At 39.3% G+C, this 12,741-nt stretch overlaps 1 protein-coding gene across 1 annotated transcript in view; it reads right to left on the bottom strand.

Annotated features, from left to right (window-relative positions):
• The window catches only part of WDR91 (WD repeat domain 91), a 1,072,555-nt gene that overhangs the window by 75,558 nt on the left and 984,256 nt on the right, over positions 1-12,741 (bottom strand). The window contains exon 16 of the mRNA XM_044087550.1: positions 1,183-1,380. Within this exon, the coding sequence (XP_043943485.1) occupies positions 1,183-1,380 (198 nt within the window). The remainder of the gene's footprint in view (positions 1-1,182; positions 1,381-12,741) is intronic.

The raw sequence follows: 12,741 nt of genomic DNA on the forward strand, positions 1-12,741 counted from the left end.
TTAGAGATCTGCAATCCTTTTCATCTGCAACTGGGACATCCTGCGCAAATTGTAATGCTTTTGGGAAGTTCTCAGTCTAGAAGAGTCCAGCATGTCGTCCTTTTAACACCTTCCTTTAAGTCAGCTAACTGGAGATTATTCCGTCTCTGTTTTCCAGTTCTAGTCTATGAAGCAACAAGAGTGCTGAAGCATGTGGAGAGCGGCCTGCATATCCTGGAGTTGAATACGCTTGTCTCCAAAATGGAAGTTTTTGCAATCTCCTTTAATATTTCAGCCTGCCTGTGTCAATGGCTTTGATTTGTATAGCATTCATTAGTATTTTTGATATTAAGGCTGTCAGGGTTGTCAGTCTTTTCAGTCAGAGATGGTTTCTGTAGATGAACAGGTTTACAATTAACATTTGGGAAAAAATGTCTGCCATGATGCCAGCAGTGAGTTCTGGTACATTTCTTTAGTTTTTGTTAGCTTACATAGCACAGAGGCCAAATGTGTGCACAGGAAAAGATGAAATTTACATCACGGTATGTCCAAGAGTGGCATCAGCACTGCTAGTTTCAAAATGAATGTTTTAATTAACTAGATAAGCTGTCAGGTCTCAGTACCCTTAGCTACATTTACAGATTAAAAGCCCTGTTCCTCTACTCCGTGTTGGACAACTTCCTGAGGCATGGTCTCTGCTTAGTCTTCCATATCTTGTGAATGACCCAGCACTCTCTAACCTCTTTCACATATGGAGAACTAGTAGCAAAGCAAACACCTGTTGCAGAGACCTAGGCCTACACTACTACATCACCACTACTCAACAGCATGAGTGGTACCCGACACAACATATTAGGTTGTCCCTACATATCAAGCAGAGTACTTCCTTACAAACATTTATGACTGGATTGGGTGATTGCAAATTTTCACCAGGGTATATGGTGACCATCTAATTAATGGGAACACTGCTAGCTTCTCATCAGTAATGGGTGAAGTGGTTAAGCTTCTTAATTGTTTCTTTGGCTGTAATCTTAGTAAGAACCTACAAAACTACATTCATTTCAATGGAACAAAGTTTAGCAATTACACTGCCACTGTGTCTAAAGCTAGCTTTACAAGTCAAACCACAGTCTGCTGCAGCACAGGTACAGAAATCTTTCTCACCAGTATCCACAATATATTCCTTATCTTTATTGTACTTACCTTATGTATGACTCCACCAGTGGAAGAGCATGTAAGCATGTAGTTCCCTTCAGAGTCAAATGCAAAGAGACGCCCACGTGGAACCTGAACCTGTTTGTACCCACTGAACCCTGACAGTACAAATGGGCCTGTGGTGTCTGGAGTCATGACATATTCTGACACCTTTTCTCCACTTTTATGGATGTTCCACTGAATAAACTGCGAAAAAAAGAGTATGAATATTTATTCACTCTGCAAACACAATATTACTATAATAAGAGTAAGAATACTTAGTCAATCTGCAAACACAGTATTACTATAATAAGAGTAAGAATATTTCGTCACTCTGCAAACACAGTATTACTATAAAAAGAGTAAGAATATTTAGTCACTCTGCAAACACAGTACTACTATAAAAAGAGTAAGAATATTTAGTCAATCTGTAAACACAGTATTACTATAAAAAGAGTAAGAATATTTAGTCACTCTGCAAACAGTATTACTATAAAATTAAGAATATTTAGTCACTCTGCAAACACAGTATTACTATAAAAAGTAAGAATATTTAGTCACTCTGCAAACACAGTATTACTATAAAAAGAGTAAGAATATTTAGTCACTCTGCAAACACAGTATTACTATAAAAAGAGTAAGAATATTTAGTCACTCTGCAAACACAGTATTACTATAAAAGAGTAAGAATATTTAGTCACTCTGCAAACACAGTATTACTATAAAAAGAGTAAGAATATTTAGTCATTCTGCAAACACAGTATTACTATAAAAAGAGTAAGAATATTTAGTCAATCTGCAAACACGGTATTACTATAAAAAGAGTAAGAATATTTAGTCACTCTGCAAACACAGTATTACTATAAAAAGAGTAAGAATATTTAGTCACTCTGCAAACACAGTATTACTATAAAAAGAGTAAGAATATTTCGTCACTCTGCAAACACAGCATTACTATAAAAAGAGTAAGAATATTTAGTCACTCTGCAAACACAGTATTACTATAAAAAGAGTAAGAATATTTAGTCAATCTGCAAACACAGTATTACTATAAAAAGAGTAAGAATATTTAGTCACTCTGCAAATACAGTATTACTATAAAAAGAGTAAGAATATTTAGTTCATCTACAAACTTAGTATTACTATAAAAAAGTAAGAATATTTAGTCACTCTGCAAACATAGTATTACTATAAAAAGAGTAAGAATATTTAGTCACTCTGCAAACAGTATTACTATAAAAAATAAGAATATTTAGTCACTGCAAACACAGTATTACTATAAAAAGAGTAAGAATATTTCGTCACTCTGCAAACACAGTATTACTATAAAAAGAGTAAGAATATTTCGTCACTCTGCAAACACAGCATTACTATAAAAAGAGTAAGAATATTTAGTCACTCTGCAAACACAGTATTACTATAAAAAGAGTAAGAATATTTAGTCACTCTGCAAATACAGTATTACTATAAAAAGAGTAAGAATATTTAGTTCATCTGCAAACTTAGTATTACTATAAAAAGAGTAAGAATATTTAGTCACTCTGCAAACATAGTATTACTATAAAAAGAGTAAGAATATTTAGTCACTCTGCAAACAGTATTACTATAAAAAATAAGAATATTTAGTCACTGCAAACACAGTATTACTATAAAAAGAGTAAGAATATTTAGTCACTCTGCAAACACAGTATTACTATAAAAAGAGTAAGAATATTTCGTCACTCTGCAAACACAGCATTACTATAAAAAGAGTAAGAATATTTAGTCACTCTGCAAACACAGTATTACTATAAAAAGAGTAAGAATATTTAGTCACTCTGCAAATACAGTATTACTATAAAAAGAGTAAGAATATTTAGTTCATCTGCAAACTTAGTATTACTATAAAAAGAGTAAGAATATTTAGTCAGTCTGCAAACACAGTGTTACTATAAAAAGAGTAAGAATATTTAGTCAATCTGCAAACACAGTATTACTATTAATTACTTTTTCTGTAAATGCTGGGATTTGGGGAGGGTGAGTAGCAGACCTGTACCAATGACTACATACTGATTTCACTTTTTTTTACCTTCTGTTTTAAACCTGTAGCTTGATTTGTATCAATTGTAGCAGAAAATGCAAATTTGCAAAAGATTCAATACAACTTTATTCTATAGCACATATATCACCATCAACTGCTGGTCTTCTGCCCTTCTTGCTATGAAATCTATCCATTTCCCTTCCTGGGGATTGGCAAAATCATGTTATCTCATTTATGACAGGTGGGCTTCCCCTCTTTAGGGAAGACATGTTTTGCAGCATCTTTCTTGTGAGATGTGCCATCCACATTCATGCCCAAGGATCTGGAGAAAGGTATCTTATCTGCTGTCAGGAGCACAGATTTTAGATAAGCAAGGGTGGATAAGCCCTAACTAAGGTGGAGAATGTTTGTGACTTCACATGCATTAGTGCATGTGGCAGTAAGTATACTCCTGCTATTGAGAAGATGGTAGCATGCTTTGTGATTAATATATACCTACTGATTTCCACTGAAGGTTCCTGATTGTGAGCATAAACCCCAGTCCCACCCCCAGCACCCCCCCAAGCATTGTTAAGCCATCTCTAACGGCTTCATTCCACCTCTTCATCTGTCTCCTCCAACACCTAGGCTAACAATCAAACTCAGGATGCCTGGGTTGCAGTCAGGGTTTCATCTCTGATGTCATGCAGCAAGCACGATTTAATACAATTTTTCATGATGGACATCCTGGTACAATGTTTTGCTGTGACAAATCATTCTACAATTTTAACACATAGTTGCCGGATTTCCTCCTAAAATGCTTGTTTTTATAAAATGAACTAAAGGAGATTGCTGCGATTGGACAGTATGGCTAAGAAAAGCAATAATCTTAGTAGTAAATCGGAGACACACAGCTTGACAGAGCACCCAAAACAAACACCTTATCTACATTCTTTTTTTTTCTAATATTTACTTTTTGTGGATTTTTAAACAGAGAATCACAATGAATGATAAAAATGTGTAGTCCTTTTCAGGTGCAGCCAACTATTTAAAACGAGAAGGGGGAAGACAGAATATAACATTTCATTCAGTTGCAGTACTCCTAAGAAAGAACAATGCATCATTTTCACTCTACTTTATACAGATGGACAGTACACCAGTGGTTAAATAAAAGTTATGTACTCACCATAACTATGCATCTGTGTTGGCCATTTTCATTCTTCCTCAGTGAATGGGCTCAGATCCAACTCGGACACTTTCTCTAGATACTAGGATCAGACTCTTGAGCTTCTACTTATACATAATGCTCCTAACCACAGAGTTACCTCAGATCGAGTTTGCTGCTATTATACAATGTCACAACAAAGTATCTCAATACTGACTGACGGAAAAGTGATAGCTGAAAGATCAGGAGTTCAAACAGGAACCATGGTTCCTAACAAAAATTCTGTTAAGTCTCTCCCAAAGACATGGTTAAGTGGGTGGTGGTGGGGGAGGTTGAGGAAGAATGTAAACGTACAACACAGATACATAGCTATGGTGAGTACACAACTTTTACATCTGATGTTGTCATTTTCATTCATTCCTCAATGAATGGGACAGAGTCCCCAGCTATGGTAACCTTGGGTGGCCCTCATAGAAGGATGTTCTAGAGAACAGCAGAACCAAATGCATATCTGCTTCTGGAGATGATGTCCAATTTGTAATGAGCAATAAAAGTATGAGCATTAGACCATGTGGCAGCTGCACAAATGTCATCAATGCAGCCTCTAGCCCAAAAGGCAACTGATATGGCTACTGACCTAGTTGAGTGTGCTTTTGGTGGTCTTGGCAACGTTATGCCTCTCAAGGAATAAACATAGGAAATACAATCTGTTATCCATTTGGCTAGTGTAGTTTTGGAGACTAGTTTTCCCATCTTATTGCTAAAAAAAGGAGACAGACAATTGATCGGTTTTCCTAAATTCCTTAGTCCTGTAAAGGTAAAAGCGACGTTGCCTATGTACATCTAAATGATGAAGGGTACATTCTCCTTTATTGTCAAATTTGGGAAAGAAAATTGGTAAATTGATCATTTGAGTGATACTTGCTTTGGAGGCAACTTTTTATAGAAAGGAAGGATTAGTGTGTAAAGTAACTCTATCTTTGTGAAAAATCAAATACTGTGGTTCTGAAGAGAGTTGAGACTTGTCTTGCTGAAGTCATGGCTACCAGGAAGCCTGTTTTACAAGACAGAAATTTAAGGTCTACTTTAGCTGATGGTTCAAAAGGTGAATGCCCTAATGTCTGTAATAACAAAGTCAGGTCCCAAGGTGAAGTGGGGTCCCTAAGTGGGGTCTAAGTAAGAAGGTACCTTTGAGAAAGGCCTTACATAGTCTAGATGAAGCAAAAGGAGGAGCATCATCTAAGATGTGGTAGTTGGAGATGGCTGTTAAATGAACTGTGATGGTGGAGAAACTTGGTCTGCTTTGAAAGATGGAGGCAAGGAAACCTAAAACAGCAGGGAGTAGAGCAGTGAAAGGATCCAACCATCTCTGATGAGCCCAAAAGGAAAACCTCTTCCATTTCCTCTAATAAATCTTCCTAGTCAAAGGTTTGTAGGAGGAAAAAAGAATTTGGGAAACTGGAAAGGAAAGTCTAGCCATCACTGGAATTGGAGAAACTATGCATTCAACTTGAGGCCTGCAATGTCCAGGTGAATCATGCCTGACAGGAGGTCTGGACTGGGATCCAGTTGTCCATGGAGGATTTACTAGGTGAGGCCATAGGAAGGGAAACCACACTTGCCAAAGCCAGAAGGGGGCATTGAGGATTACTTTGCTCCTCAACCAGACCACTTTCTGAAGCAACTTAGGGATTATAGGCAGGGAAGAGTAAGCACAAAGGAGACCAGAGGGCTAAACGTGGACTAGAACATCTCTCAGTGAATGTCCCTGAGGGGGAATTAGGGCAAAGAACCTGCTGCATTTGTTGTTGAGGGGAGAAGTGTATAGATCACCACATGGTTGACCCCATTTGCGGAAGATCATATTTGCCACTGACTGAGGGACCACTTGTGAGGCATCAGGATGGTCCTGCTGAGCTTGTCTGCTAAGATGTTGGCCTTCCCCAGTATGTGCATTGCTACTAGAAAGCATTTGGAGGAGATGACCCACTGCCAAACTCTCACTGCTTCTCGGCAAAGGGGATAAGAGCTTGTTCCCCACTGTTTGTTGATGTACTAGACTACTGACATGTCTGTTTGAATAGTAATAGTTCCTAGCAGAAGAGAGCTCTGAAGGGCCTGCAATGCTCGAAGCATCGCTGTCATCTCTAACACATTTACATGCAAATTGGTCTCTTCCGGGTACCACACAACTTGAACGGTTCGTCTCAAGTAATGCCCCCCACCCCAACTGCGAGGCATCGGTGGTTAATGCGGCATTCGGGGGAGGAAGAATAACAGCTTGAGCAGAAGGATAAAAGAACATTGTTGCTCTATTAAAACTAAAGACACTAGAAATGCTTTTTACAGACACTCAGACAAATGTTTACAATTCAAAAAGTTTTTGTTTGCTGTGGTGGAATCAGTTCCAGAACACCAGAGAGGTGGTAACTATAAAAATGTTGTTGAAAGAAGAGAACCTTGTTGGCAAATAAAATTACCTGCTGATAAACCCCTTGGTCTAAATGAACACATTAATATAAAAGTGTTTTCTCAAAGAACGCAGACTTACCAGCACTTAAAGAGTTAATACAACTAAAAATTTGTTTAAAATTTTTGTTTAATTGATTAATTATTTTTACATTGTTACTGGATGGAATGGTTTTAACTTGAAGTATATAAAGATGTGTTTTGTATTTTTTAACATTCTTGATGATAATGTGTGAGGAGGAAAGCGGATATTAACCTGAGAATATGCTAGAAACACTGTTCTCCCTTGTCTTGCATTCAAGTTGCTTTGGTTTTGTTTTATAATAATCTGGGCTACTATAGAAGTGGCCTGACATTCAAAAATGAGAACTGTGAGCAGATCGTGCATCTCTAGGGTCATCAGTACAAAGGCAAGCAAATGTCGAGCAGCAGAATGGTAGTGCCAACGGTGCAGCCTTTAGGGTTTTATTGGTCAAAAAGAACAAGTTACATGGGCATTCAGACAGGTGCAATCAGCTGGTACTGAGAAAGCTCAGAGGATGGCAGGACACTACTCAGACATTTGTAGTAAGGAAGATGATACAAGGATGGAGTTCAGGGGTGACAATGAAGGAGTGCTTACCCATAGGTTCTGACAGTTCCAAGTGCTGTAGGAGGCACTGGAGAGTATATGAAGCACTGAGCATGAAGTTAGCTATTCAGGACAGCGTATTTACTGGTCTTTTGTGAGGCATATAGCATATCACAGATGGTGTAATAAAGTAAATACACAGAGCTGCCTGGAGTTTCAGTACCCACTGTCATTAGGTGGTACACATTAAGAAAAGCAAGATAGACAACAGGGGAGAAGAATATTAAAAAATATATATGGGCCCTGGCAGGCACTGAATGGGGCATTAATAAATGGACTGGATCCTTTATCCATATATGGCCACCTCTGGATGCACCAATTTTGAGTCATGCTGTTAGCTCTCTCTTACCATTTATTAATTTATGGCAGTATTGAAGAAAGCTCTAGATATCCGAGTCTTGACAGCAAAAGATGACATTACATTTTAGTACCAAGGGCAGTTTCTTACATGCAAAAATGGATGGCAGCTACAGGCAATATAACAATGAAAAGGGTTACAATCTTTATAAACAGTATTGCAAGCAACACAGTAAGTGTAAAAGTAGTTGAGATTTACAAGTAGGAAGTATGTGATTGTCAGAACAAAGCACATCAAAGTTATTGCAGAATTTTCAGAAAAGTCTCACTGAAATCCTACAAGGTATGCTTGGGTGAAGAGTGGAATGTCAGGAATGTTAAGAGCCTTGTTGGTCCAAATGGGTAACTGCATTAGGGGTTGAAAAGTAATCTCAGATTTTTCCCAATTTTTTTTTCTTCAGAATTTTGCCTTTCCCAGCAAATATTAGACAGAATAGGCTTGAGTGTTGTAGTTATGCGACTCAGCAGAATGTCAGCCTTGGAAGGCTAAAACTGTAAAAGAAGACTGGCAGAAAGGGGCCCAGGCTTGGAAAGTTTGGTGATCTTTAATCAGGCAGCATGCAGTCACCTCTAATGGTCTGGGACCCTGACAGAGGGGTGGACCCCTGCACATCATACTGGGATGCAAGCAGGCTAAGGGGACCAATGCCTAGGATCTGTTAATGACTGATTTTGCAAATCCTCTCGGCTATTTGTACTGGATGAGTTTTTGGATGAGTTGAACTTCATGACTTCCAGAGGCAGCTTCTTATTCTCTTGAGATGAAAGCTGATGCATTGGTCTATCTGGTTTCCTCCCAAGTTCTGCACTTCGTGCAGACAGTACAGTTGTGCAAGTCCTACTTACATCTAACAGTAGATGTTCGAATTTCACACTGCCTCAGTGGCATATGGGTTCTCTGCCTGTACACAAACTCACACTGAGATCAGAATCTCCTTCTCTGATGCCCTCTCATAGGGGACTGACAAAGCACTTCAAATCAAGTCAGTTTTTCAGGCTTTTAGTAACAAGTAGAAAGGACCAAGAAGGACTAGAAGCAAGGATGGCCTGAAAGCAACCAATTCACAGCTACAAAACACCAACACAAATAACCAAAGCCAAACAAAGTTGGACACGATCAAATTGTATACAAAATAAGGGGGATGGTGGGTGGGTGCTGCAGGTAAGGAGGACTTGCACAAATGTACTATAGTCATCATTCACACTGCCTCAGTGGGATGCAGGCAGATTCCCAAAGAAGGATAAGGATTCAGGAGTTCCTGGAGGATGGTCCTCACCCTCCACACTAACACTAAACTTAAAGCAAACTAACTCTACCCACAGAATCCAGTTTGCAGTGCTTTGTGAAGGTATGAACAGATGACCATGTGACCATGTTGCTGCCTCTAGAATGTTTCTACCGTGCACCCCTTTGCAATATGCTACTGAAGAGGATAAGGCTCTGGTGGAATGTGCTTTAACTAAAACTGGAATAGATACACCATGGTGGGAGTAACAAAAAACAATAGCGGCGGATGACCAATGAGCAATCATTTGCTTAGACAGACAGGTTGATCCTTCTTAGCCTCAGAATAGGCAATGAACAGCTGTTAAGCTTTCCCAAAGGGCTTAGTCCTGACAAGGCTGTACTGGAGCTGCCTGTACACATCTAAGGTATGCAGAATCTTCTTTTCCTTGTTTTGAGGTTCTGGAAAGAAAATTGGGAGATGGATGGCTTGATTCAGGGTAAACAGAGCTCTCTGTGATCAATAAAAGCTGACCTGGAGACCATACGTGGTGAAGAACTTTTAAGGTGCGAATCACTGCTAACATTTCTTTGATACTTATGTGCCTTAAAGTGAATGAAGAACCCATTTGCCTTGCACTAGTACTCCCCTGGACACTATTTCCCATGCAAAATCTGACAAGTTAATTTGTATTGACCGGACTAGGGTCTGGTGGGGTAACAGCAGGTCTGGACTGATAGACATCTGATCCTTCCACCACTATAACGCTCACTACACAAAATCCAGCACTAGTATCTGGAACTCCAAGGGAAGCGTGTGCTGGGCCCAATATTTTTTTTAAGTACCATCAAATCTTTCTCATGTGGAGTCTGGCTAATGGTGTCAAGAGGATCAATGATGCCATGAGGCCTAGAATTTTAAGAAACCCTCTTGCAGAGGCAACTTACTGAACAGAGAAATCCCTGAAAATGTTCTAAACAGTCAGGAATTTGTCTTCTGGTAAAAAGTTTTCAGTGTTTACCATACACTCCAGGAAGACAATTCTTTGTGAGGGTGTGAGACAGGATTTTGTTTCAACCTGAACTTGGGACCAACTGGAATGTGATAAACATCCCTCAGATGTAAAGTTGCCATGAAAAAGTGATCCAGAAGAGGAGGTAGAGCTATCTGTAGGGTGAGCATTCTGAAATTGGGTACTTTCATTAAGGTATTTAGGTATGACAAATCTAACACTGGTCTCCACGACAATTCCTTTTTGAGTATCAAAAAGATTCTGGTATAAAATATTTTTCTTTTCTTTTTGTAGTGTGGGAACTACTTCTATAACCCCTGCTTGCAACTTGTGAAGGAGTACTTGAGAAAACAGATGTGTCTGGACTGGCAGGAGCACGGGATTTCCCTGAAGGGACGAGGACTTTCTGTCCTTTGCTAAGGTTATCCTCACTGAATTATTCTCAGCACCCACTTGTTTGACACTATTTGTGGCTTGGCTGGGTTGAGTGAAAGCCTGGGGGAAAGGGAAAGGGGAGCAATGACAGAAGGAAGGTACGGATTCTTTTGGCAGGGGAATGATCTTTTTTGGGAACCTGACCCCTTTTTTTTGGCTTGGAAGCATAAGCATTATCTTCAAGCCACTTCTCTTGGTACCCTGATGCTTGCTAGGCTGGGAATTTTGTTTACTTGTTTTGCCCTTTGAAGTTGGACATGTTGTTAGGGGAGAACCTGGGAATATGAAACAGTCTAGATACCCTGTGCATCAACTGACCTCGATCATCCCATTGTTTGAGAATCTGGGGAGCAGCAGGACCAAACACAAATTCAACATTTAAAAATGAGATTTTGAATGCTCCTTTAAATCCTCAGAAAAATCCAGGTTATTTAACCAAACATACATTCTCAATGCAACAGAAGCAGCTGCATTTCTAGAAATAGAGTCTGCACCTTCCAAGACACTCAAAGCATGTTTTGAAACCAGAGTCACATAAGAAACAGTCTCATTCACATAACACTTCTGTTCATCAGGCAAGGATACAACAAAGTCATCTAAACTGTAAACACATAGCAAAATACATTTCCACATGAAGCCCTGATAATTAAAAATTTTACAGGCTAAATTACTAGACTGGGCCAACTATTTTCCCTTAGATTATAACCACTTGCCAGCTTTTTCCGGTGGTGTAGAGTTACAAGAAGCCAAGACGCTCCTTTGTCAGCAGCCAGCAAAGAGAGCTGCAAGATTAGAGTACACTTTATATTTCCTCAAAGCCTTTTTAGGAACTGGTTCATTAACCATAGGGGTTTAACAGACATCACCTAAGGCCGGTAACAGTTAAGGAACAGCCAAAACATTTGGAATCTCATCTTCAATAAGATCATAAGCTCTGCTAAGCTCTGGTAGAGCTCCAGATTGCTACCAGACAAATACATCTCTAAACTTGGCATCTTTGGAAAGGTGAATGCTTGCTAAAGTTCTTGAACCTGTTCACTTTCTGAAGAAAAAAATGGAAAGACTTAAGAGTGTTCGCTAATGTCTGCATCAGACTCCCACAAAATCTGTGGCATTAGATTGATCTTTAGAGAAGATTGCCCTGTAGTCATTTTGAAGAGGAACATACATAAGATTAGCTGACTGTAACACACTCTTAGCTGAGGGAACCCCACCAACCTTATAGATAGCAATAACCTGTTTGCCATGTGATGGTCTCAGTTTCGTCTTATGAATCCATTAAAGGACAAAATTTCTGTGGGCACAGTATTATTTCTGGCAAAGGGTCTCTTACTCCAGACATCTCCTGCACCTATCAGTTTTGGTTCTCTCATATCTAAACCAGGTACTGGAGCAGCCCTGGAGGATGGTTTGACATCTGTACCACTGAGGGCTGTGGACTTGCACCAGAGGGTGATGAGGAAAAAGTTAAGTGCTCTGCAGGCCAACTTAAGGCAACAACAGATTCACAAACCATAGGCCGAGACATGTTTTTGTTGAGTTTTTACTTTTTAGGTGCAACTGGGTTTGATGTTGGGGGAAGGTGGGGCAGCCATATCAGGATCCATCAAGTCAGGGGAAAACCCCCCATTCAGGATAATACACTGACACCATTAAGGGTTGACTATGGGCAGTACTCTAACATGCTCCTGCTCTTCCTCCTCTAATACCTAACATTCTTTAAAGGTGTTTTTACTGCTATCCAAAGGTTCTCAGGTATACTGCTGAAGAAGGGAGTATATATTTTATGTACTCCTTATCCAAACTCCTCTCTTTATTGTTAAACACAGCTCCATATCATCTCCCTCTCCATTGAAGAATCTGTTACTCTGCCTTATTTTTTTCTCTTCCAGCTGCAGACTGCAAAATTAATACTTAAAAGTGCCTTACCATCCACCTTCTTAATGACTACTGAAAATACAATCAGAAAACCTTTTCATCTCCAACAAAGAAATCCTCATCCATGGAAAAGAAAGTACAGTTGTATACATTTACCATAAATGTAGATGTTCGAGTGTATTCACTGTTGCAGTCATCACATTTGGGTTATCTGCTTGCAGTAGCCCTCAGTCGGCCTGATTATCAAAGTCTTGGGTGCTGCATCGGTTGCGGTCATCTTCCATGACATCAGGTAGTCAGGGGTATAAAGCATGCAGCCGACGCCATTACATCAGTTTTTCTTGCCCCAGATGTCAGGTGTCCCCCTAATGGGAAGCAATTAAATATACATATACA

The sequence above is a fragment of the Protopterus annectens genome, chromosome 11.part0 (genome assembly GCF_019279795.1).
Source record: "Protopterus annectens isolate FY-2018-M chromosome 11.part0, PAN1.0, whole genome shotgun sequence".
NCBI classification, from domain to species: domain Eukaryota; kingdom Metazoa; phylum Chordata; order Ceratodontiformes; family Protopteridae; genus Protopterus; species Protopterus annectens.